This window comes from Saccopteryx bilineata, chromosome 4, assembly GCF_036850765.1.
Source record: "Saccopteryx bilineata isolate mSacBil1 chromosome 4, mSacBil1_pri_phased_curated, whole genome shotgun sequence".
Classification (NCBI taxonomy): domain Eukaryota; kingdom Metazoa; phylum Chordata; class Mammalia; order Chiroptera; family Emballonuridae; genus Saccopteryx; species Saccopteryx bilineata.
Genome location: NC_089493.1, coordinates 143,782,426 through 143,809,813, shown reverse-complemented (window position 1 = coordinate 143,809,813; position 27,388 = coordinate 143,782,426). Strand labels below are relative to the sequence as shown.

The window sequence follows — 27,388 nt, the reverse complement described above, 5'->3', positions numbered from 1 at the left end:
CAGATAGACACAGATAGGAATGGAGAGAGATGAGAAGCATCAATCATCAGTTTTTCATTGTGACACCTTAGTTGTTCATTGATTGCTTTCTCATATGTGCCTTGACCGTGGGGCTATAGCAGACTAAGTAACCCTTTGCTTGTGCCAGCGACCTTTGGAACAAGCTGGAGAGCTTTGGTCAAACCAGATGAGCCCATGCTCAAGCTAGCGACCTCAGGGTCTCAAACCTGGGTCCTCCGCATCCCAGTCTGATGCTCTATTCACTGCGCCACCACCTGGTCAGGCAGTTTCAAGTTTCATCAATCTGATTAATGTGATGTGAAGTCACTTCAATTTTGATTATATTAGAGATTCATATGCTTATTGTACATCTAGGTTTCCTCTAATTTTATTTCTTGGCCAATTGAATTGGTTGCATTTCTAATTGAGTTGTAGAAATTTACATATTCTGGATGAGAATAATTTTTTGTTATATGTGTTGTGAACAACCAATGCTTTATGGTGCCATTTACTGTGTTTTAATATTAACACAGTCAAATTTGTTAACATTTTAGGTGCTCTTTGTATCTTGTATAAAAATATCCTCCCCTATTACAAATTCATAAAATTTTCTTCTAAACTTTCTTTCCCCCTTATTCAGGCCTTCATGTGTGAATTTTATTCTGAAGTCTCTATTTTTGTTTCATCACAATCGTCCCTTGCTATATCGCGGTTCACTTTTCACGGTCTCACTGTATCATGGATTTTTAAATTGTATATATCTAATTTTGTATCGTGGATTTTTCGCTATATTGTGGAATTTTGTGGTATATAGGTATTTTTATATATATTATTTTAATTATTTTTGCAGTAAAATAAGCATTTTCTACCTTAAAAAATTGAAAATATAAAAAATATAAGAAAGTATTAATTAAAACATATTAAAAGAATATTAAATAGAAATAAACCTTAACATATATATAAGTAAATAAACATAAGGTCGCTACTTTGTGGATTTTCGCCTATCTCGGGGGTTCGGGAACCTAACCCCCACGATAGATGAGGGACACTGTAGTCTGTTATTCTTGTACCAATCAGTCATTAGCTTTATCTGCTAAACGAAGTCTATTTACATTTTTCAACATTTTAACATTTTTATTATTTATTTTAGCGAGAGGGAGAGGGAGACCAGAACTCTGACCTGTTCCTGTGTGTGCCCTGACTGGGAATTGAATCAGGCAACCTTGGCACTTCAGGCAAAGCTCTAACCAACAGAGCTATCCTGCTATGGCACTTCTTCAACCTTTTTATGACTAATGACGCTGTCTTCTTCCATGTAAATATTGGAATCATTCTGCAAAGTCCACAAAAATTTTGAGATTTTGATCGAATTGGATTGACTTTATAGATTTAGAAAGAGTAGTCATGTGCAACACTGATCTTTCCATCCATAAAAAAAATCTATGCATTCAGTCATACTTTTTTTTTTGTTTGCTTGTTTGTTTTTTGAGAGCAAGGAAGGTGGTGAAGGGAAGGGGAAAGAGAAGCATCAACTGTTGTTCCACTTAGTTGTGCCATTGACTTCTTCTCAAGTGTCCTGACTGGGGCTCCAACTAGGGAGCTTCGGGGGGTTAAGCCAGGGACTGAGATCTAGCCTGCGTGAGACCTTGGTGCTCCAGGCTTATGCTCTATCCACTGCGCCTCCCACCATGGCCCTAGTCATAGTTTTTAAAAAGTACTTTAAAAATGCTTTATAATTTTCTGTTGTCTGCCTCTTCCCCCCACATGCTAAGATTTATTGCCGCTTGCTTTTATCCCATATTTTGGTGTGTAGGAATGCTGTACTTATATATTGTTTCAGAATAGTTTTTAAAAGTTTGCTTCTCTTGGAGTTGTACACAGAATATATTATCTAGAACAAGGTAAGTGTCATCTTTCTCTTTACAACTCTGGTTTCTTCTCACTTCTCAAAGATTTATGTGTATTCAATTTTAAGCAAATATTTTTCAGGTACTGATTATAGATTTTCTCTTTTAACCAATTAATAAGATGTATTAATTTTTAATTTTTGTTGATGTTAGAGAGTGGGAAGGGGAGAGACAGGAACATCCATCTGCTCCTGTGTGTGCCCTGACCAGGAACAGAACCTACAACCCTGCACTTTGGAACAAAGCTCTAATCAACAGAGCTATCTGGCCAGGGCAATAAGGCATATTATAGAAATAAATTTCCAAATACTGAACCACCCTTCCAATCCTGGTAAAACCTATTTGTTCTTTTAGTTTGTAACTGTTGAACCGTGACATCTTACTTAGGATTTTTTAGCAATTATGTTCATAAATGAAATGATCTATGATTTCCACTTATAGGGTCCTTAGCCAGGTTTGAGATCAAGCTAATACTATAGGTGTCAGATGTGGTGGATACTTGTGTGTGTGTGTGTGTGTGTGTGTGACAGAGACAGAGAGAGAGACAGATAGGGACAGACAGACAGGAAGGGAGAAAAATGAGAAGCATAAATTCTTCATTGAGGTACCTTAGTTGTTCATTGATTGCTTTTTCATATGTGCCTTGACGGGGGGTGGGGGCTACAGCAGACTGAGTGGCCCCTTGCTCAAGCCAGCGACCTTATGTTCAAGCTGGTTAGCTGTGCTCAAACCAGATGAGCCCACGGTCAAGCTGGCAACCTCAGGGTTTCGAACCTGGGTCCTTCGCGTCCCAATCCAACGCCCTATCCACTGCACCACTGCCTCGTCAGGCGGTTGATACTTTTTACTAAAAGTTTTTAAAATATGGAATTATGTACTCCATGGAGGCTTGGAAAATCTGATGGGGAGAAAACATAGCAACTCAATATCTGTAATGGTTATTGGTTTATTCTGACTGTACTGCTCACAAAAATTAGGGGATATTTAAAAATGAATATGAAGCGACCAAAAAAGCATTTGATTTTTTTTTATTAAACAAGAACAGCAGAAAAACAAATGACAAGTCAAAGAAAGTTGTTAGATTATGCAAATGAGATGTAAAACCAACTTTTATTTCATTGTTGAAAATGTACTATATTAAAGGTTTAAAGTACTGGAGTATCTGCACGTTCCCCGATTCTCTAATTTCTGTGAGCAGTGTATTATTTTTAAGCTGATGTTAATTATGCATTTTCTAAAATATTACTTTTTATTTGTTTTCATATACTTTGTCATAGTTGGTCATCCTACATGACTTTCAAAGCCATTATTGGTAGTAATGTAATTTCTTCACCTTAAACCTCAGCATACTAGGAAAACCAGCAATCATTTGTCATCTGGGTCAAATGGACCTTTTAATTTTTAAAAATATTTTGTTATTTAATGAAAATATAGAGAATAAAGAGAAACAACATTTTAAAGAAAAATTTTTTTTTTGTATTTTTCTGAAGTTGGAAAGGGGGAGGCAGCCAGACAGACTCCCGCATGTGCCCGACTGGGATCCACCTGGCATGCCCACCAGGGGGTGATGCTCTGCCCATCTGGGGCATTGCTCTGTTGCATCCAGAGCCATTCTAGTGCCTGAGGCAGAGGCCACAGAGCCATCCTCAGCGCCCAGGCCAACTTTGCCCCAATGGAGCCTTGGCTGTGGGAGGGGAAGAGAGAGACAGAGAGGAAGGAGAAGGGGAGGGGTGGAGAAGCAGATGGGTGCTTCTCTTGTGTGCCCCGGCCGGGAATCAAACCCGGGACTCCTGCATGCCAGGCTGACGCTCTACCACTGAGCCAACCGGCCAGGGCCATAAAGAAATTTTAATAAGAATGTAAACATAAAAAAACCAATTTTTTATTTAGTTGTGGCCAAATAAAGGCCTAAAAACATTTACATAAATTATGTCTCTAGATTTCTTTTAACCTTCTTGTAACATAATGCAGTATTTGAGGCACTACAATAAGAAAACTGAAGGATGATGCAAGTGATGATTTACTTCACTGTTGCATTATTCTTCTAACTTCTAAGTGATTTCATTACTATTGTTTTCTCACTGTAGTCTTTTATTTTATTAGCATAGTTCCTGATGTTATCTTTTTGTCATCCCCCCATCAATCTTGGCTTGCTTTAATTAATACAAAGAATAGGCTTTTACTTTTGTTGATGTTCTCTATATTTTGTCTTATGTTTCACTGGTACTTTCTGACAAAAAGGGGACTTGATTTTAAATTTATTGAACATTTTGGTCAGAAAGAATGATTTGCACATCTACCAAATCTTTGAAATTTGCAGAGACTCTGTGATTTAGAACATTTATAAAAAAATTATTATATGCTGTGTGTACCTGAAAATACATATATATCATATATAATCTCTATCTTATATAGCATTACACTATACTCTATAGCACTACAATAAGAAAACTGAAGGATGATGCAAGTGATGATTTACTTCACTGTTGCATTATTCTTCTAACTTCTAAGTGATTTCATTACTATTGTTTTCTCATTACAAATTCTACATTAACTCTTTGTTTTTTTCTATTTTTTCAAATTTATTTGAGAGAGAGAAAGGGAGAAAGAAACAATTTGTTATTACACTTACTATGCATTCAGTAGTTAACTTCTGCATGAACTCTCACCGGGGATTAAAACCGCAACCTGGGTGTATTGAGGCGATGCTCTAACCAACTCAGCAACTTGGCCAGAGCCTTCATTCTTTATTTTAGATGTATCTTTTCTAAACCAGAAAATAGATTGATTCTATTTTTCTAATCAAATCTGATGTTTGGAAAATTTTACTTTTCCTAGGTTTGTTGTTATTGCTGAAATATTTGGTCTGTCATTTTAAATTTTTTCCCTTCTTCCCTGACTTCTTTTGGATTTAGTTTATTAAATCTCCCTCTCCCCTCTACTGGTTGGAGATCTTTAAAACTTTGGCCATATAGCCTGACCAGGTGGTGGCGCAGTAGATAGAATGTTGAACTGGGATGCGGAGGACCCAAGTTAGAAACTCTAAGGTGGCTGACTTAAGCATGGGCTCATTCGGCTTGAGTTCAGGCTCACCAGCCTGAGTGCAGGGTCGCTGGCTTTAGCAAGGGGTCACTCACTCTGCTGTAGTCCCCCTCCCCCCCATTACAGCACATATGAGAAATCAATCAATGAACAACTAAGGTGCCGAACAAAGAATTGATGCGTCTCATCTCTCTCCCTTCTTGTCTGTCCCTCTCTCTGTCTCTGCCACACAAAAAACAAACAAACAAACAAACAAAACACACAAAAAACCCCACTTTGGCCATATATTCTTTAAAGTAATTTTGAAAAGTGATGTATCCTTTTACAAATTTTCAAGTCAATATAAAAACATTTTTTATTCATTGATTTGAGAAAGAGAGAGAGAGACAGAGACAGAGAGAGAAAAGCATCTACTTATTGTTCCTCTTAGTTGTTCCATTTAGTTGTGAAGTCATTGACTGATCTCATACATGCCTGGACCGGGGATCAAACCCGCGACCTCAGTACACAAGGATGACATTTTATCCACTGAGATACCTGGCCTGGGCTAAAAACATTTTTGTCTTAAGTTTCAATAAATGCAAAGAAGTCATTTATATAGTAGTGATATTTTAAGCTAAATCAAGTACATTATTAACTAAATCTAAATATCATAGCAATTTGATGTCTACTGCCACTCCTTGGAATAGTAGAAAATTTTAAACTATTTTATTCTCAACTCATTTCTATTTTACTTCCCCATATAGTTTTTATCTCACTGTAACATAGTGTGATGCTTTAGAGTCTCTTACTGATACCCTCTCATACAGCTGTTTCTCAGAATGTATGAAAAATATTTATTGAAAAAAAATATTTTTGGAAATTAAAAAATTCATTTCTTATGACTATAAACCTCCAAATAGTAAAGACTATCTCTAAATTATCATTAATATTCAAATGATAAAAACAATACCAATATATCAATTTTTGACACTTAATTCTTGGATGCCTCTTATGTTCTATGCCAAAAATCATAAACTTATCATTAAATTATTTTTAATGATCATTACTTGACAATTTGATTAAGCTTTCTTCTATTTTGCTAAAGGCAAAAAATTAAAAACTACCCTCATTGGAGACCTTGTTGGTCAGGTCACTTTTCTTCTCAACTCCTTGGAGTGTTAACCAAAAAGCTTTACCAAGACTAATTTAAATTCTTACACTCAGAGTAATCTTGCTTATAGAAAATGAAGACAAAACTGAGTAAAAACACCTACCATAAAATTGGGAGTTGCACAGATTTCTTGAGGATAATTATATAAAGATTAGAAATTTTATGTTTGAAAAGCATTTATGTTTTTTACAGAATTAGAAGAGAATATAAAAATCTGAGAATTTTAAGTAAAGCTAGGTTTCTAAAGTTAAATGCACTGTCTGTCCTAAGATTATCTTTTATGGATATTTCCATCTCTACCTCTATGTAACTGTACGTTCTACTTTTAAGGAGTATTGATTATGTCATTTCATCAAACTATGATGCACATTTTAACAGCTCTGAAATTAGATGCACCTTATAATCAATGGCATATCAGTTTAATTGGCAGTGCTTTTATTAAGTGGTATATAATAGTGAATTGTATAATAATAATGCCTTAGAAGAAAAATTGTATTAGACTGTGGAAATTAAGAGCAAAAAGATAGTCACTAGTAAGTTCAGGGATTATGCATGATATTGTGATGGCTATTATGTTTTATGACTACTATTGATGATTATTTACAATAAAATCCACAATATATGTGTTAATTTAAACCTAATTACATAGCAAGAATGAAGAAAAGCAGAGAAATGGCTTGGAAACAATAAGCAGGAGACTTGGGCCAGGTAAAATATTAATACGAATTTATGGAATCTAATAATGATCCTGGCAAAGGTTAATACCTAAGAATATAAAAAATGCTGCCTGACCTGTGGTGGCGCAGTGGATAAAGCATGGATCTGGAAATGATGAGGTCGCCAGTTTGAAACCCTGGGCTTGCCTGGTCAAGGCACATATGGAAGTTGATGCTTCCAGCTCCTCCCCTTCTCTCTCTCTCTCTCCCCCTCTCTGTCTCTCTCCCTCTCTCTCCTCTCTAAAAATGAATAAATAAAATTAAAAAAAAAGAATATAAAAAATGCTCTAGAAAGTATAAAACCATGAGCTTACCTCTGAAATATGATCTTTCAACTTGAAGATGTAATGTTAGTATGTCAGAAATAAACATGAAACTTCTTCCTGAAATCATGCAAATTATGTTCCTCAGACAGGTTTTAGACATCTTCATCAGGCTCTTTACCATTACTGATAACGGTGAAGACTGCCTGACAGCCAATTCACCAAAACCCCTCATTTCTTACACTAATTTTGACTATTCTAAAACAGATGAGGCCAGCAACCTCCTGATTTGTTGCATAAAAATAAGGTGCCTTTCCTTCATGCTCTTTGCTTTACTTTCATACTATTAATCCATAAAAAAAAAAGGCTTTCTGAATAGTCAGTAACAAAAAAGGTAAGGTTATTTAACAAAACTATGATTATTCTATCTCTCTATTTGACAACACATCTAAATTCTGAACGTCTCCACATGGGCCAGTATAACCAATTTCTAAGATCACACTTCTCCCATAATGAAAATATATGAATCTCCACCACACTTCCTTAGTGGAAAGGAAACATCTTACATTCAAAGGGAATGGGTGTAACTCCACATCTTGATGGGGTAATGGCAAGTCTGGAAGAGTATGTGGTGACCTAAAATACTGTGGGGTAATTTTTTAAAAATACAGCTGCCATAGTAGGGTAGGGTGATTTACACAATGGCAGAAGAGAAAAGGGAGAAATGGAATAATTCACTGATAATGGAGATGTCTTTAGGCAGATCAATCTTACAAAGTACCTATGGGAACTGAGGATCTGGTCTGGATCTCCTTAAAGTGACCTGTGCTTGCATATCCCTTGGAAAGTTGAATACTGTTGTTTGAAGACACAGCTATAGACTATTTTTTCCATTCTTTAATTATATAAATATTTAAGATGCATACTTAACTATAAATTTTTCTAACAAAATTAGCGATTTTATGGAGGTAAAAATGTGTATTCTGAAACTCTAAAAATATAATCTTTCTTTTTTTTTTGTATTTTTCTGAAGCTGGAAACGGGGAGAGACAGTCAGACAGACTCCCGCATGCGCCCGACAGGAATCCACCCGGCACGCCCACCAGGGGGCGATGCTCTGCCCCTCCAGGGGGGCGGGGGTCTCTCTGTTGCGACCAGAGCCACTCTAGAGCCTGGGGCAGAGGCCAAGGAGCCATCCCCAGCGTCCGGGCCATCTTTGCTCCAATGGAGCCTCGGCTGAGGGAGGGGAAGAGAGAGTCAGAGAGGAAGGAGAGGGGGAGGGGTGGAGAAGCAGATGGGCACCTCTCCTGTGTGCCCTGGCCGGGAATCGAACTCGAGACCTCCGCACGCCAGGCCGACACTCTACCACTGAGCCAACCAGCCAGGGCTCATTTTTTTATTTAAAAGAGTAATCAACTAATTTCTTTCACTCACCTAAACAAAAATAGGCTAATAATAGAAACCAAATTATGTTGAGAGAACTCTGAGAACTGAAAATACAACCAAGTAGAGCAATAGAGCAATGTACCTTTCCTGAAAACAAATGTTTCTCTTAAAAAAGTCAGGAAAGCCTGACCAGGCGGTGGTGCAGTAGATAGAGCGTTGGACTGGGATGCGGAAGACCCAGGTTCGAGACCCCGAGGTCTCCAGCTTGAGCATGGACTCATTTGGTTTAAGCAAAGACTCACCAGCTTGAGCCCAAGGTCGCTGGCTCAAGCAAGGGGTCACTCAGTCTGCTGAAGGCCCGCAGTCAAGGCACATATGAGAAATCAATCAATGAACAACTAAGGTGTTGCAATGCACAACAAAAAAACTAATGATTGATGCTTTTCGTCTCTCCGTTCCTGTCTGTCTGTACCTGTCTATCCCTCTCTCTGACTCTCTCTCTCTGTCTCTGAATAAAAAATAAATAAAAAAAAAAGTCAGGAAAAGTCAGACCTCTGGAAGTTGATGTTAGTAACTTAACAGGAAAAATGTTTACATTTAGTTTTTTTTAATATTACATTTATAAATCAATATAGTAAAATGCACAAAAACCTTCAGAACAGTTAAAATTTGAGTCTTCCAAATATGTATTTTAGCACAAATTTCTTCCTGACTTCCTTTTTATCTTTGCCAGTAACCCAGTGATCTGTAAAAGATGCTTCAATAATTATTTCCAAAAGCCAAGATATTTCTTATCTATGAAGTTCAATAAAAGGTTTATAAAAGTGTTCTACTTGGAATTTTATGAACTATCAGCTGGAAAAACCAACTTTGGACTAAACTAAAAGGACTCTTCAACCAAGGAACGCTGAAGAAGCCACACAGAGACTGGTAGGAAAAGCGGAAACGTGGAGAGGGCTGCCCAGCTTCTCGGAGCGAACGGCAGCAGGGAGAGACTCGCGTGGTGGGAAGTGAGTTTAGCAGAGGGGAAAGGGTCCTGAGCCCCAGGAACAAAGACCCAGCCTGCAGCCCCAGAGCCCAGAAGAAGCGTAAGGACAGTATTTAGCTGGAAACAAGTCAGGATACTGTTTGTGAGAGAGTCTGATTTCTCAGACCCAGGATCCTTCTTAAAGGGACCACGCAGAACATCTCTCTCACAAACACTAACCGGGGGCTCCTGGGGATGGAGGGAGAGGGGAGAGAACCACAGTATCAGGAAGAGAGTGCAATCTAGGAGGCATAGGGAGAAACATTTTGGGAGATAGCCACCTTAACCCCTGGGACAAGTCACTCCCCAAAGCTGAAGTGAATATTCCCCCCGGAAACAGCAATACCAGCAAAGGGAAGCAGGAGAGCAGCCAAACAAGCTCCCCCGCAGCATTCAGAGCAGAGTCGCATAGAAGGAGCGAGCATTCGGGTCTACAGTAGTGAATCTTAGGGTCCGAGCTGCATCGCCCCGGCTGAGGGCGCGCCGGAGGGCGGGCAGCAGGCGGCAGCAGGAGACAAAAGCGCAGTTCTGCTGGCAGGTTTGGAAGCCGGCTGGCCACCACTGGGTTCAGGTGTGAGCTCAATCTTGCCGGGCTAGGGAGAAGGGGGCGTGCAAAAGCCGCCAAACTCAGCTGCCAGCAGCCTGTAATCCAGCCTCTGGGAGAAGGGCGGGAAACCCGGAAAGAGTAGAAACCAGCCCCAGAGCAAGGGCAGAGGAGCACATCCCTGCCCCACCCATGCAAACCAGGCTGGCGGTCTGACTTGGTAGCCGGCTCCTCCCGCGGGGGTGGAGCCAAAAGCCCAGAAGAGGCGGAGTTCCGCTACGGAGCTGAGCTTGGGCACGCAACCCTGCCTGGTGGTAGAGCCAAGGCTAGCAGCTGTTCCTTGAGTGGGATCATCCTGCAAAGGCAGGGCGAAAGCTCGGAAACAGGCGGAGACCCGCAGCTGAGCAAAAGTGCTCGCCAGTGCCCTCAGGACCGAGCATAATGTCACACACGGGGGCGGGGCAAAGGCCAAGGCCACCAACCCTTGTGCACCCAAGCACGTGATCACAGCCACTCCCGTGAAGAGAAAATGCGGAGGCAGAGAAATACAACACAAATAAACCAAGAGAAATCCCCAGAAAAGGACCTAAGTGAATCAGATATAACCAAATTACCAGATGCAGAGTTTAAAATAACAATTGTTAGGATGCTCAAAGATATTAGAACCACCATAGATGGCCATTACGAAAACCTAAATAAAGAGATAACAAATATAAAAAAGGACATTGAAATAATAAAAAAGAATCAGACAGAAATGACAAATACAATATCTGAAATAAAGAATACAATGGAAGGAATTAAAAGCAGGATGGATGAAGCAGAGAATCAAATCAGTGAGTTAGAGGACACAATAAATAAAGGCATGGAAGCAGAGCAGAAAAAAGAAAAGAGACTCAAAAAGTCTGAGGAAACTCTAAGAGAGCTCTGTGACAACATGAAGAGAAATAACATCCGCATCATAGGGGTTCCTGAAGAAGAAGAGAAAGAACAAGGGATAGAGACTTTGTTCAAACATACTATAGCGGAAAACTTCCCCCAGTTAAGGCAGGAAAATGTTTCACATGTTCAGGAAGCACAGAGAACTCCATTAAGGAGAAACCCAAAGAAACCAACACCAAGACACATCATAATTAAATTACCAAAACTAAATGATAAAGAGAAAATATTAAAAGCTGCTAGAGAAAAAAAAAATATCACCTACAAAGGAGCCCCCATAAGGATGACTTCTGACTTCTCAACAGAAACACTTGAGGCCAGAAGGGAATGGCAAGAAATATTCAAAGTAATGCAGAACAAGAACCTACAACCAAGACTACTTTATCCAGCAAGGCTATCATTTAAAATTGAAGGAGAAATAAAAAGCTTTACAGACAAAAAAAAAAACTCAAAGATTTCACTGCAACCAAACCAAGGCTGCAAGAAATGCTAAGAGACCTGTTGTAAACAGATCAAAGGAAAAAAAGAATATAGCAAAAGAGAAAAACAGTTTTAAAGAAAAAAATGGCAATAAACAATTACATATCAGTAATAACCTTAAATGTTAATGGATTAAATGATCCGATCAAGAGACATAGGGTAGCTGCGTGGATAAGAAAACAGGACCCATACATATGCTGTCTACAAGAGACACACCTTAAATCAAAAGATGCACACAGACTGAAGATAAAAGGATGGAAAAAAATATTCCACGCAAATGGAAATGAAAAAAAAGCTGGGGTAGCAATACTTATATCAGACAAAATGGACTTTAGAACAAAGACCATAGTTAGAGATAAAGAAGGTCACTACATAATGATAAAGGGATCAATCCAAAAGGAAGATATAACCATTATAAATATCTACGCACCTAATATAGGAGCACCTAAATATATAAAGCAGACTTTGATAGACTTAAAGGGCGAGATCAACAGCAATACTATAATAGTAGAAGATTTCAATACCCCATTAACATCATTAGATAGATCCTCAAGAAAGAAAATCAACAAAGAAACAGCAGACTTAAAGGGCATATTAGATCAACTCGATTTAATAGATATCTTCAGAACCTTTCACCCTAAAAGAGCAGAATATACATTCTTTTCAAGCGCTCATGGTACATTCTCTAGAATAGACCACATGTTAGGGCACAAAAGCGGGCTCAACAAATTTAAGAAGATTGAAATCATATTGAGCACTTTCTCTGATCACAATGGCATTAAACTAGAAATCAACCACAATAGAAAAATTGAAAAACATTCAAACACTTGGAAACTGAATAGCACGTTATTAAACAATGAATGGGTTAACACTGAGATCAAAGAAGAAATTAAAAAATTCCTAGAAACAAACGATAATGAGCATACATCAACTCAAAATTTATGGGACACAGCAAAAGCAGTCCTGAGAGGGAAGTTTATAGCATTACAGGCATACCTCAAGAAGCTAGAAAAAGCTCAAATAAACAACTTAACACTGCATCTAAAAGAACTAGAAAAAGAACAGCAAGTAAAGCCCAGAGCTAGTAGAAGGAAGGAAATAATAAAGATCAGAGCAGAAATAAATGAAATAGAGGCTAAAGAAACAATACAGAGGATCAATGAAACCAGGAGCTGGTTCTTTGAAAAGGTAAACAAGATCGATGAACTTTTAACAAGACTCACCAAGAAAAAAAGAGAGAGGACTCAAATAAATAAAATTAGAAACGAGAGTGGAGAAATAACAACTGACACAACAGAAATACAAAATATTGTAAGAAAATACTATGAAAAACTGTACGCTAAAAAACTAGACAACCTAGATGAAATGGACAAATTCCTTGAATCATATAATCTTCCAAAAATCAATCTGGAAGAATCAGAAAACCTAAACAGACCAATTACAACAAATGAGATTGAAACAGCTATCAAAAAACTCCCAAAAAAGAAAAGTCCTGGGCCTGATGGCTTCACAAGTGAATTCTACCAAATATTCAAAGAAGAACTAACTCCTATCCTTCTCAAGCTATTTCAAAAAATTCAAGAGGAAGGAAGACTTCCAAACTCCTTTTATGAGGCGAGCATAATTCTGATTCCAAAACCAGGCAAAGACAACACAAAAAAAGAAAATTATAGGCCAATATCCCTGATGAACTTAGATGCAAAAATCCTCAATAAAATATCAGCAAACCGGATCCAGCAATATATGGAAAAAATCATACACCATGATCAAGTAGGATTTATTCTTGGGAGGCAAGGCTGGTACAATATTCGCAAATCAATCAATGTGATTCATCACATAAACAAAAGAAAGGAGAAAAACCACATGATAATTTCAATAGATGCAGAAAAAGCATTTGATAAAGTCCAGCACCCATTCATGTTCAAAACTCTCAGCAAAGTGGGAATACAGGCAACATACCTCAACATGATAACAGCCATCTATGACAAACCCACAGCCAACATCATACTCAATGGGCAAAAATTAAAAGCAATCCCCTTAAGATCAGGAACAAGGCAGGGGTGCCCCCTTTCACCACTCTTTTTCAACATAGTTCTGGAAATCCTCGCCACAGCAATCAGACAAGAAAAAGAAATAAAAGGCATCCAAATTGGAAAAGAAGTAAAACTATCATTATTTGCAGATGACATGATATTGTATATAGAAAACCCGAAAGTCTCAGTCAAAAAACTACTAGACCTGATCAAAGAATTTGGCAAGGTGGCAGGATATAAAATCAATACTCAGAAATCAGAGGCATTTTTATACACTAATAATGAACTGTCAGAAAGAGAAATCAGGGAATCAATCCCTTTACCACTGCAACCAAAAAAATAAAGTACCTAGGAATAAATCTAACCAAGGAGATTAAAGACTTGTACTCGGAAAATTATAAAACATTGATAAAAGAAATCAGGGAAGATACGAATAAGTGGAGGCATATACCGTGCTCATGGTTAGGAAGAATAAACATCATTAAAATGTCTATATTACCCAAAGCAATTTATAAATTCAATGCAATACCAATGAAAATACCAATGACTTACTTCAAAGACACAGAACACATATTCCAAAAATTTATATGGAACCAAAAAAGAACACGAATAGCCACAGCAATCCTGAAAAGGAAGAAAAAAGCGGGAGGTATCACACTTCCAGATACCAAGTTATATTATAAGGCCATTGTACTCAAAACAGCCTGGTACTGTTATAAGAACAGGCACATAGATCAATGGAACAGAACAGAGAACTCAGAAATAAACCCACAGCTCTATGGACAACTGATATTTGACAAAGGAGGTAAGACAATACAATGGAGTAAAGACAGCCTCTTCAACAAATGGTGTTGGGAAAACTGGACAGCTACCTGCAAAAAAATGAAACTAGACCACCAACTTACACCACTCACAAAAATAAACTCAAAATGGATAAAAGACTTGAATGTAAGCTGTGAAACCATAAGCATCTTAGAAGAAAACATAGGCAGTAATCTCTCTGACATCTCTTGCAGCAACATATTTGCTGATTTGTCTCCACAGGCAAGTGAAATAAAAGACAGGATAAACAAATGGGACTTTATCAAACTAAAAAGCTTCTGCACAGCTAAAGACAATAAGAACAGAATAAAAAGACAAACTACACAATGGGAGAATATATTTGACATAGCGTCTGACAAGGGGTTAATAACCAAAATTTATAAAGAACTTGTAAAACTTAATACCAGGAAGACAAACAATCCAATCCAAAAATGGGCAAAAGAAATGAATAGACACTTCTCCAAAGAGGACACACAGATGGCCAATAGGCATATGAAAAAATGTGCAACATCACTAATGATTAGAGAAATGCAAATTAAAACCACAATGAGATATCACCTCATACCAGTCAGAATGGCGCTCATCAATAAAACAACACAGAATAAGTGCTGGCGAGGATGTGGAGAAAAAGGAACCCTCCTGCACTGCTGGTGGGAATGTAGACTGGTGCAGCCACTGTGGAAAACAGTATGGAGATTCCTCAAGAAATTAAAAATCGAACTGCCTTTTGACCCAGCTATACCACTGTTAGGAATATACCCCAAGAACACCATAGCACTGTTTGAAAAGAAGAAATGCACCCCCATGTTTATGGTAGCATGGTTCACAATAGCAAAGATTTGGAAACAGCCCAAGTGTCCATCAGAGGAGGAGTGGATATATATATCCAGGCTTTGGTATATATATACTATGGAATACTACTCAGCCATAAGAAATGATGACATAGGATCTTTTACAACATGGATGGGCCTTGATAACATTATACTGAGTGAAAGAAGTAAATCAGAAAAAACTAAGAACTATATGTTTCCATACATAGGTGGAACATAAAGATGAGACTCAGAGACATGAACAATAGTGTTGGGGTTACAGGGTGGGGGGAGGAGAGGAAGGGGGTTGGGGGAGCGGAGGGGCACAAAGATCATGGATTTTCAGCATTTGCCATATTCCCCCCTTAATCTATAGACAGACAAATATTTACGTATGGTGTTCCCACTATAAAGACTGCTGTCTTAGGGACAAATGCTGATAAACTATTTCAGCAGTTCCTCCTTCTTCAAAGACTTATATGTCAACATAGAGCTCCATGTTACATAGGACATACTCAAGCTCACTCCATGCTCCCTGGAGCTTTAGCACAAGGGAATGCTCCCCCCCTTTTTTTTCTTTTTAGTATTTTTTCTTTTATTTATTTATTTTTTGTATATTTCTGAGGATGGGGATGGGGAGGCAAGCAGACAGACTCCTGCATGCGCCTGACTGGGATCCACCTGGCATGCCTACTGGGGGGAGTGCTCTGCCCATCTGGGATGTTGCTCTGTTACAACCGGAGCCATTCTAGTGACTAGGGCGGAGGCCATGGGGCCATCCTTAGTGCCCAGGGTGGATTTGCACCGGTGGAGCCTTGGCTGCGGGCGGGAGGAGAGAGACAAAGAGGAAGGAGAGGGGGAGGAGTGGAGAGGTAGATGGGCGCTTCTCCTGTGTGCTCTGGCCAGGAATAGAACCCGGGAATCCTGCACACCAGGCCAATGACTCTGACAGGTCTACCATATCATGCTTTTTACTTAAAAAAAAATTACATTTCTTTTGAATGCTGATGAACAGGAGACACCAAATCTTTTTCGCCTGCAAACGACTACCTTCTTTATTAGATCTAGCTAATAACACTGTTCTGTCTTTTTTCCAAATAGCTCCAGATATATGGAAAAGATTTATATAGGCGGATGAGGATCCTCAAACCCCTCAGCTAGATCTTCTGAGAATGGCTTTTAAGATACCTAGAGGCAGAAAAAGCCCAATAGAGATCAGGGGAACTACCAGCTTTTAGGATACAACCTTAAAGGCTCCAACACCCCAAAGGGGTCTCATAGGATGCCATCTGGGTCCTGCTTCAATAGTGGAAAGGAAGGTCATTGAGCTAAAGCCTGCCAGGCTTACACGCCTCTGCTGTGAGGAAACAGGGACACTGGAAGTTGGGCTTCCCCCTCGCTCCACTAAGGGAGGGTTCAGTCTTTTCCAGCTCTGCTCCAGCCACCTATGACCTAACGTTGCCCAGAAAGCTGGGGTTTGCCACTGAAGGCTGAAGGTGCCCAGGGCCGTCGGCCCCATCTATGACACTGTGGATGAGCCTAGGGTATTTCTTCCAAGAAGCAGGTAAACTGATCTCATTCGCACAAGGGCCACTTAACTATGTTTTGCCTGAATAGTCAGGTTTTTTATTCTTCCCTCAAAGATCTCTGTTGTGGGTGTTGATAGTCCTATTTTCTGCTGCTTTGCTTAATATATAGTGTTTCCTTTATCCCTCCTACCTCAATACCCCACTCATATTTCAGGCTGGGACCTACTCCTAATTTAGAGCTCTCTTTCCTCCTTTTGCTAACTTGTATTATGAATTTACCTTTGCCACCCAGCTTAGTGTATCCCAAGGTTCTCTTTACCAGGCCACAGTCGCAGAGCTCCAGGGAAAAGCAACCTGGTCTCAACTCTCCAGGCAGAGGAGAACTGAAGCTCCATATCCACACATGCTGCAAATGGCTTTTTCCAGTCTACCTGAATCATTACCAGCTAGAAGCAGCAGTCATTGGGACTTGGACATGAGCTGCAAAGTATAGAATAGTGACAACAATTCAAGTGCCATGCGGACTTTTCCTGTGGGGAAATTTCCTGGATTCCTGCTCCCTGTGACAGCTCCTAACAGACTGAACTGTGGCTGGGTTGCATTTTTCAGGGATTTGACATGGTGATGGGGCCAACTTGGACTTGGGGAACATGTTAAGGACACTACTCTTTTAGGGATTCTTGCTGTATTGGCCAAGAGTTTGCTTAAAGGCTTTTAATCACTGTAAAAAAAATAGAGGACTGGATGAAGAAAAGGGGGCACATATACACCATGGCATATTATTCAGCTAGGAGAAATGGTGACATTGGATCACTTATAGAGGAATGGTGGAGTCTTGGTAGCATTGTGCGGACTGAAATAAGCGAATCAGAAAAAAACAGGAACTGCAGGATTCCATATATTGGTGGGACATAAAAGCGAGACTAAGAGGCATGGACAGGAGTGTGGTGGTTACGGGGGGGTGGGGGGAGGGAAGGAGGGAGAGGGGAGGGGGAGGGGTACAGAGAGAACTGGATGGAGGGTGGCGGAGGATGATCTGTCTTCGGGTGATGGGTATGCAACAGAACTAAATGACAAGATAACCTGGAAATGTTTTCTTTGAATGTATGTACCCTGATTTATTGATGTCACCCCATTAAAATAAAAATTTATTTATAAAAAAAAAAGTGTTCTACTTGTTCTAATTTTCATCACACCTCATTACCTCAAATCATCTGGAAAGACAAGATGTTAGGGAATAAAGACATTTCCTTTAATACACTGGGGGAAAAGTATTTACTTTACTTTTTTATATACAGGAATAAAGGCTGAGCAATATAGTGAATATAATCAGAATGTCTGCATTCATTCACTAAATATTTACTTATTTATTTTTAAAGTGCTTTTTAAAAATTTTTTAAAAAAATTTTATTTATTCATTTTAGAGAGGAGAGATAAAGGGAGAGAGAGACAGAGAGGGAGAGAGAGAAAAGAGAGAGACAGAGAGAGAAGGTGGGGAGGAGCTGGAAGCATCAAATCCCATATGTGCCTTGACCAGGCAAGCCCAGGGTTTCGAACCGGCGACCTCATCATTTCCAGATGGATGCTTTATGCACTGTGCCACCACAGGTCAGTCTTTTTTTTTTTTTTTTTTTTTTACATTTTATTTATTCATTTTTTTAGAGAGAGGAGTCACAGAGAGAGAGAGAGAGAAAGAGACAGAGAGAGGACAGAGATAGAACAGAGGGAGGAGCAGGAAGCATCAACTCCCATATGTGCCTTGACCAGCAAGCCTGGGGTTTCGAACCGGCGACCTCAGCATTCCAGGTCGACGCTTTTACCCACTGCGCCACCACAGGTCAGGCCCATTCACTAAATATTTATTAAGCACCTACTATTTTTCCAGGCATCATTCTAAAAGCTGAGGATATAGGGGTAAATGAGAAATAGCTACAATTAAGTGCTTACTATGTGCCAGGCTCTGGCCCAAGAGTTTCACACATGTAAACACATTTAATCCTGAAACACAACACCTCTATGACATGGGTACTATTAATTTATGCACTTTACATATGAGAAAACTGAGACATAGAGAAGTTAAATAACCAGCAGTAGTACTGGGTATCATGAAGATTTTATTAATCTAAAATCCTTCCCTTCTCATTTTCTTTGCCTCTGCAAAGACCTAACAAATAGAACTGGGTATGGCTCAAATAGACTATTTCATTTTTAGACATTTCTGGGAATGTTTAAACAAAATTTTAACTAGCTCTATTTTCATGTATTATGACCTCTACATCTTTACAAAGCCTGGATATTATAAATAGACTTTGTTTTGTTTGTAAGTGCTTAGGAAAAAAAAATAGCTCTTCATATTTTTTTGTTTCCATTACTGTAGGTAAATATACATAACATTCCTTCCTGTGGAAAACCACTTCTCTGCTCCACGTAGGCCTACTGGGGCTGAAGATCACAGCTCCCTATCTCACCATAGAGGTGGGTCCATTGTTCAAACTAATTAGGTCTCACTATTTTGGTCAGTTTTTGGATCAGAACTACACAAACATGATTTAAGCCAGCACGGCCAATCTGTTTTCCTTGGTGCTGGAGGAAAGCCAAAGCACCAAGTGACTTTCTGTTCCCATCCCATCCTGAGAAAGTGAAGGTCGAGACCAAGCATACATGACTGAAGGCAGTCACGTCCAGGGAAGGCCCCAAGGACACAATGCTTGGCCCTGCTGTTATGTCTCAGAAAGGGCAAGAGCAATCTAATCAGTTTTGCAAAACTAAATAATAAAATTGTACACTGTATTCTGCTTGTTAGTTTCTCACGCATGATGTCATGTTTCTGCTTAATAAATTGGATAACTGATCTCTCTAAGGTACCTCAATCCTGGAGAGATTGGGGTCCTCCACTTGCAGTATTGTTGCTGCCTCATTCCTTTGCAGCTCCTCTTCATGAGACCCTGAATAACAACAACAAATGGCACCCAAACAGGGACTTGAGGAAATGAGACTTCAAGACTGCTTTTGGTTTTCAGCCCAGGGGAACCAGAGGGATCCGTGCAGACAAGTAAGTCCCTACTCTGGGCTAGTGGAACAAGGGGAATTAATTCCCCATCAAGTGACTACAAAGCCTATGCCTATTTGCAGTTGCTTAAGAGATTGTTACATAGTTTCAAAGTCAAAATTGAGAGAAACTTTAGACTATGGTATTTAGTTAGAAGGCATTGTTATTGTTTTACCCTCACAGGAAAAAATTTACTTAATTTATGACAGTGGAGATTAGTAATGAACTCTCTCTGGAGAGCTCATCAGAGTGGAGAAATCATTCCTTTAAAAGGCTGGTCCAATGGTAGTGGGTTATCAGAGCTTATTAACTCTGAGTTTGCTGCTCAGCTGAAATTAGGGTGGAGGAGAGGTCTCAGCATGGTCAACCTGAATTTCCAGTTGCAGCAGCTATAGAATTTGAGAATGGATAGGAGATTCAGGTATTAGGAAAGTTACAGCTTTTCCTATTATGGTCTGATTTTCTTTAATGTTTTAGCTACAATCCTCTGAACTATCATTTTGTTTCTTTCTTATTCTTTGCCTGGAAATTTAGACAGGGTACTCCTGATGAATCTGATTACAAAATCTCTTAGTGGTCACCGAGTTTTTTCTTCTCGGGGAGATTCTGATTAGTCTCATCCATCAGTCTGTCAGAAAATGCCCTAAGATCAGGCAGGCATCTTTCTAATTTGATTGTGCTCTGAAATCCTAGGTTTCTCTCTGGTTTGTCTGACTCTAGTTTTAGTTTTTGTTTGATGTTGTCTAAAATGTGATTTTTATAAGGCCTGAATTAAGTTCTTGCATGCATAAATTGGAAATGCTGGCTCTTATATTGAAAAAATTTCATCCCTACATTTTTGGCTTAAAATTAAAACTTGTAAGCAGCGCTCATTTAAATTTAAATTGAATAGACAATGGATCCTTAAGACTTGCTAATTTGGTTGATGCATTATAAGATATATTCAGAGTTAGAAGTCAAATAGTAATTCAAGTATTAGGATTAATCAAAATTATGTTATACTTGTGTTTCTGTGCTGAAAATTGTCTTGTTTGTGTGTAAAGATGTGCTCAGGTCTGTGAAACAAAGGGATTAAGCAAAATTAAGCAGGGCCCTGATAAGTCATTTCAAGAATTTGTCTCAAACTGCTCCAGGCAGTTGGCTGCTTGTCAGGCCACATACTGCAAAAGGAACAACTTTTTGAATTAAAGTCTAAATTTTCCGACGTGGAGGTGTGCCGTAGTATTAACCCTTTCAAAACTAACCAACATAATTGGCCTCTGCCTCCTCCTTCTGTTGAAGGGAAATGTTAGCTCAAACTGTTCTTTCAAGAGCAGAATATTTATAATTTATGACTTAGTGGGAGGATCAGGCTTGTATTCAAGCTAATCGGAATGCTAACACTAACCCTCCTGTTAATATTACACAAGATGAACTTTTGGACAGGGACAGTTTGCTGATTTACAACAGCAGTGTAGGCAAAATAGGGCAGCGAGGATTTGCTCTTATCTCCACAGATACAGGAGACCAGTGGATACCTTCCAGAAAATTGAACCCTTGACATGAGTTGGAAGTGGAAGAGTGGGAGATTTGACATCTTTGAGCGCCAGAAGAAGAATAGAGAGATTAAGCCTAGAGCCAAAGGTTATCAGACAAGTGAAGGTGAAGACAACTGCAACACAAAAAACTGAACCAACTACTTGGGAGCAACTGAAGAAACTTACCCAGGAGGCAGAAAATATTTTAATTGGGACTAAGACTCCAAAATCATCCTTGACTCTGTTCCTGGCAATATTGGTGGTTGTGTCTGTAACAGTAAGCGGAACCAACTATTCTTACTGAATTTATATTCCTAATCCTTCTTTAACTAGACCTGTTCGTTAGAAAGACACCCCCGTTTTCTGTTTATGTTATTCATTCTGTTTGGCTTCCAGAACTATTTAATAGCCGTAGACCCTTAAGGCCTGACCCTTAAGGCCTGAAGGATGGGTTATATCAAATTATAATGTCGGCTCAAATGGATTACCCATTTGTATAGGTGCAAGAAATCATTGCTTAAAGATAAAATCACAGGTTTGTTTATCTATTATAAAAAATAGGTCACAGCACCTTATTCTATATATATTACAAGGGTGGACCTTTCAGAATGAGTCATCTAATGGCACCACTGATAGTGCTCCCAATCTTCCTAATTGTCAACAAAGGCATACTAATGGATAGATAGCTGGATGCTGTGGGAAACATGTAAAGGAGAAATCGGAAGAGTACTTCTTAATACTTCCTATGGAAGTGTCATTGATTGGGCCCCAGTTGGCTCTGCTTGGACCAAATATTCTTTACATAAGTTAACCTGGAAAAGGGAATAACACCATATTTACCAATAGCACTGGAGAGCCTACTGTATGGCATGGTGGAGGAATGCCTTCCCCGGCTCCTCACTTTATAGGAGGACTTACACATATAGATTTATGGAAAATTGGAATAGGTTTACATCATAAAAGTACACAGAAAGGTTCATATATTTATCAATCAGGAACCTATTCATTGACATTTACACGCAATGAATCTCATAATATACAGGGTTGTGTATGTCTACCTTAAATGTTTGTGATTGGTCCTGTGTTCTGGAATGAATCAATTAATCTCATTACCTGTGTGAATTGTTCTTTTTATACATGTCTCAATTCCTCTATTAATTATATTCTTTTTTTTTTTGTATTTTTCTGAAGCTAGAAACGGGGAGAGACAGTCAGACAGACTCCCGCATGCTCCCGACCGGGATCCACCCGGCATGCCCACCAGGGGGTGATGCTCTGCCCCTCCAGGGTGTCGCTCTGTGGCGACCAGAGCCACTCTAGTGCCTGGGGTAGAGGCCAAGGAGCCCTCCCCAGCGCCCAGGCCATCTTTGCTCCAGTGGAGCCTCGGCTGCGGAAGGGGAAGAGAGAGACAGAGAGGAAGGAGAGGGGGAGGGGTGGAGAAGCAGATGGGCGCTTCTCCTGTGTGCCCTGGCCGGAAATCAAACCCGGGACTTCTGCACGCCAGGCCAACGCTCTACCACTGAGCCAACCAGCCAGGGCCTCCTCTATTAATTATAATCAATCTGTTGATTCTGTGTATATACTTTAAGCCAGTACAGGAGTCTGGATCCCTGTTCAGATGCGCAAACGACTGCAACAAGATATATATATAGGACACTTTTAGAGAAAAACTGAAAGTGCTTTCTAGTGTACCTTTATTAAGTAGTATTGCTGATGGATTATCTGAACTAAACCCTGTTAAACATTTACAATTACTATAAGCTTCTACAATAAGTGCATTAATTGTCATTGCTGTTTTATGTTTTTGTATTTGCTTAGTCTGAAGAAAGAGCAGAAGCGACTTGTGTCACTCTGGAGGACAAGTCTCCTTGTACATCATAATGTCGCAGAATGAGTTAAAGAAAAAGGGGGGAGATGTTGGAGGAAAGCCAAAGTACCAACTGACTTTCTGTTCCCATCCTGAGAAAGTGAAGGTCGAGACCAAGCATACATGACTGAAGGTCATATCCAGGGAAGGCCTCAAGGATGTGGTGCTTGGCCCTGCTGGAGCTTTCTGCAGGTCAGGAATCAGACAGCAGATGGTGTGGTGTTACATCTCAGAAAGAAAAGAACAATCTAATTAGTTTTGCAAAACTAAATAATAAAATTGTACGCTGTATTCTGCTTGTTAGGTCAAGGTAGGATTAAAGATAATAGCCCTCCAAAAAAATAATAAAAATAAATAAATAAATAAATTGGGTAGGCCCTGGCCGGTTGGGTAGAGTGTCGGCCTGGCGTGCAGGGGTCCCGGGTTCGATTCCTGGCCAGGGCACACAGGAGAAATGCCCATCTGCTTCTCCACCCCTCCCTCTCTCCTTCCTCTGTCTCTCTCTTCCCCTCCCACAGCCAAGGCTCCATTGGAGCAAAGTTTGCCTGGGCGCTGAGGATGGCTCCGTGGCCTCTGCCTCAGGCACTATCATGACTCTGGTCGCAACAGAGCAACGCCCCAGATGGGCAGAGCATCGCCCCCTGGTGGGCATGCCGGGTGGATCCCAGTCGGGCGCATGCGGGAGTCTGACAGCCTCCCCGTTTCCAACTTCAGAAAAATACAAAAAAAAATAAATAAATAAATAAATTAATAGATCGGGTAACTGATCTCTCTAAGGCACCTCAATTCAGAAGAGATTGGGTCCTCCACTTGCAGTATTGTTGCTGCCTCATTCCGTTGCAGCTCGTCTTCTTGAGACCCTGAATAATAACACTTGGAACTGAGAAAGTTGGGACATGTCCTCTTCACATGGAAGGGATTTGAAACTGCTGATAGCCATCTTCTTTGGCCTCAAGAGAAAATGACTCCCCAATATTGAGAAATTCAAACACAAAATACTTTGATCTAGCTATGCAAAAATAGGTATGATCTTGTCCTTTCTAGTTAAATGAGTATAAAGGGTATAAAACCTCTTTTTTACTTAAATTTAACTGAGTTTCTGTGACTTCCAATTAAGTTTCAATGCATCTTTACAAAAGCATTACATAAAATATGCACATAAAACTGTGATTAGAATAGGAGCAGATATCTACTTTATTATTTTCCCTTACCCCTCTTTCCCTATGAACAAATATAGAACTATCTACATCTCAAAGGATGGTTTATCTATTTTATTTTCAAAAGTAGCAAGCAAAATATTTACTTATAAATTCTGCTTACAAAGCATTATTTTAATAATTCTACTCCTTTAGCATATGACAAAACCACAATATAGCTAGAAATACAAAGTTTTATTTTAAAACACTGGAAAGACATTAAATGACAAATGTCCATTATATAACCAAGAATGTTAAATATTTGGCAAAATGTGGCAGGCACTTTCAGAGAGCTAAATATTGCAAGTTATCCTACTATACGTCTTCTCTAACCAACAATATTTGACATGATGAAAAACACTAAGAACCAACTAATTATTCAATCAAAGTCACCATGTCAGGGTTCAACTTAATAAGTACACAAGTGAAAGTTTTGTCCAAGATGTTCCTGACATATGAAGCTTCCAGTTGAATTTCAGAACTGTTAACAAAAGTATCTTCCTTTTTTGCCTGTGAATGTTTGAGTATTGCTGTATTGTTGGCTTATATCCACTACAGATACTGGTTCTAGGCCAGCCCAAGGGTCTTCAAGCATTGAAGGCTTGAAATAGTTTTCCAACTCATTAGACATTCTTTTTTCTCTACCACGCCCTGATCCAAAAGGTGTAGATGTCCTTGGAGAACCCTTTAGAAAAAAAATCATCAGTTAAAAAATAACACTTAGTAAAGATAACTGGTAATTTTTCTTTAAAAGCTAGCTGGAATCACAGTGCTAGTTGAAAGTTGTTTCTTGAAGCCAAATTCATATGCCAAGTCCACACTTTGCGGATCCTCTTCTTGAGACCCTGAATAATAACACTTGGGACTGAGAAAGTTGGGACATGTCCTCTTCACATGGACATGAAACACTTCTTTCATCTAGTGTTTTTTTTTGTTTGTTTGTTCGTTTTCTTTCAGGGACAGAGAGAGAGTCAGAGAGAGGGATAGATAGGGACAGACAGCAATGGAGAGAGATGAGAAGCATCAATCATCAGTTTTTGTTCCAACACCTTAGTTGTTCATTGATTGCTTTCTCATATGTGCCTTGACCGCGGGCCTTCAGCGGACCGAGTAACCCCTTGCTCCAGCCAGCGACCTTGGGTCTAAGCTGGCGAGCATTTTGCTTAAGCCAGATGAGCCCGCGCTCAAGTTGGCGACCTCGGGGTCTTGAACCTGGGTCCTCCGCATCCCAGACCGATGCTCTATCCACCACGCCACTGCCTGGTCAGGCTAGTGTTGTTTTTTTTAAAAGTATTTAAACCTTGATATGCTCTTTTATTATTAATTCCATGCCTACTGTGACTTCAAATACTCTGGGTTTTCTAACTTTGCAGTTGGTGATGAAATAAGAAATAACTGTATTTCGATTTTTCCTCAAAATTTCCTTTTTTTCCCCCCCGTTAGGTAAATTAAAACTTTTTACCTTACAGCTTCAAAATTTCTAGAACCTTCCCATCTCATTAGCCAAGGGTTGGGGTTGGTTGCCTAAGTAAAGTTGTAAATGCAAGTTGTAAACCACAAAAATTCTAAACACACCAGAAATAACCTATTTTAAAAAAAAAGCAAAAACGAAAAACTCTCAAGTTCTGTCTTCACTCTCACTGAGAGACAGGAAACTTTCACTATCACGGAATATCCCTAGAGAAAACTTGGAGAAGCCAGGGTAGCTCGAAAACAAAGCCTGGGAATAGGGTGAGATGGGAGGAGGAAGGGGGGCAGAAAAAGAGGAGGATGGAGGAGGTGAGGGGAGAAGAAAAATAAAATTGCTAGCAGCCTGTAACCCTATAATGTAGATGAACTTTCTGCGGGAATTCACTCGTTTCCCCTGCCGCCCCTTCCCAAGACTCCGGCTCAGAATAGTCAGTGATATGACGGAGACAGAATTAGGGAAATACGCACGAGTGACAGCGTAGCAGCTAAAAGCGCGAGCTCTGCCACTTTCTTGGGTAATCTAAAGACAGTTATTTAACTTCCCTGAGCCTCAGTTTATTCATCTGCAAAGCGGGCACAAATAGCGTCTCACCTCACAGAGGATTAAAAAATAATCCACGTACAGGGATTATTAACACCATGCCTGCCATACAGTAAGCTCGGCAAACACTGGCTATTTATTACCTGGGGGTGGGTCTGCTGCGGCCCTGGGGAGTAGCCGAATTGCTGTTGGGACCCCGCGGGGGACCTGGAGTAGGAGCCAGCGTAGCCGCCAGGGTACGGAGACCCGGACCAGCCCCCGGGGAAGCTGCCGCCGTGTCCCGGCGAGTGGCTGCTCCCGTAGGGCCTATACCGGGGCCCGTACGGCGGCGTGTGGTGCGGCGGCGTGTGATGCGGGCTACCGTACCCGTCCCGAGGGGAGGGCGGCCGTGGTCCGCCTCCGCCCGGGGGACCCCGGAAGCTGCTCCCGCTACCCCAGGCTCCTACACCAGGGCCGGGGTAAGGAGGAGTCGAAGGTCGAAAGTTCGGTCGGTGCATATCTGGAGACGAAGACGAAGACCTTGCTGATCGTCCCCGGAACTGTCCCGACAAACTCGTCACAGTGAATTGCTGGTCATTTTCCAAAACAGTCCTCGGGCCGCCAGCGCCATACAACACAAAGGTTCCGGCTTCGCAAAGGTTCCGCTAGGTGTATGGTAATAGTGAGTTATTGAACTTGAGCTAATTCAAGTGAAGACAGGAGAAAGAAGGTATAAAGAAAAGGCTCAACATCCACCCCGGTAATAACCAGTGCAGTCTCGCGGTCTTTGGTCGAGACCGACGGACCAGACACCAGCCACGCAAAGGACGTAGGACCAAAGCGCCGCTTCCGGCGCCCCCGCTGCCGGCGGGGCGGGGTCTGAGGCGGCCGGCGGGGGCGGGGTCTGAGGCGGCTGTGGGCGCCCCTGGCGGCGGCTGGCCGCGCGCTGCGGTCCTGTCACTTGGACCGAGAGGCTCGAGATGCTTGCGGCGCTGGCGAAGACCGCGGCTCCGCGGAGAACCAGCGTTATCTGCGGCTGGGGAGGGGGGGGGGGGGGGGGGGGGGGGGGGAGGGGGGGAGGCAGCTGTGGACCAGCCGCCCGCAATCAGGTACCCTCCCAGA

General features: G+C 40.5%; 1 protein-coding gene across 3 annotated transcripts in view; it reads right to left on the bottom strand.

Annotated features, from left to right (window-relative positions):
* The window catches only part of MPLKIP (M-phase specific PLK1 interacting protein), a 146,133-nt gene extending 119,014 nt beyond the window's left edge, over positions 1-27,119 (bottom strand). Inside the window, exons 1-2 of one of the 3 annotated variants that reach the window (XM_066272110.1) lie at positions 26,431-27,106; positions 24,259-24,961 (exon numbers count right to left, since the gene is read on the bottom strand). In XM_066272110.1, the coding sequence (XP_066128207.1) occupies positions 24,761-24,961; positions 26,431-26,784 (555 nt within the window). In that variant the 5' untranslated portion in view covers positions 26,785-27,106 and the 3' untranslated portion in view covers positions 24,259-24,760. Of the gene's footprint in view, positions 1-24,258; positions 24,962-26,430 lie in introns of those variants that run through there. The other 2 variants (XM_066272111.1, XM_066272112.1) reach the window with 2 other exon arrangements.
* Positions 27,120-27,388: the final 269 nt, after the last annotated feature.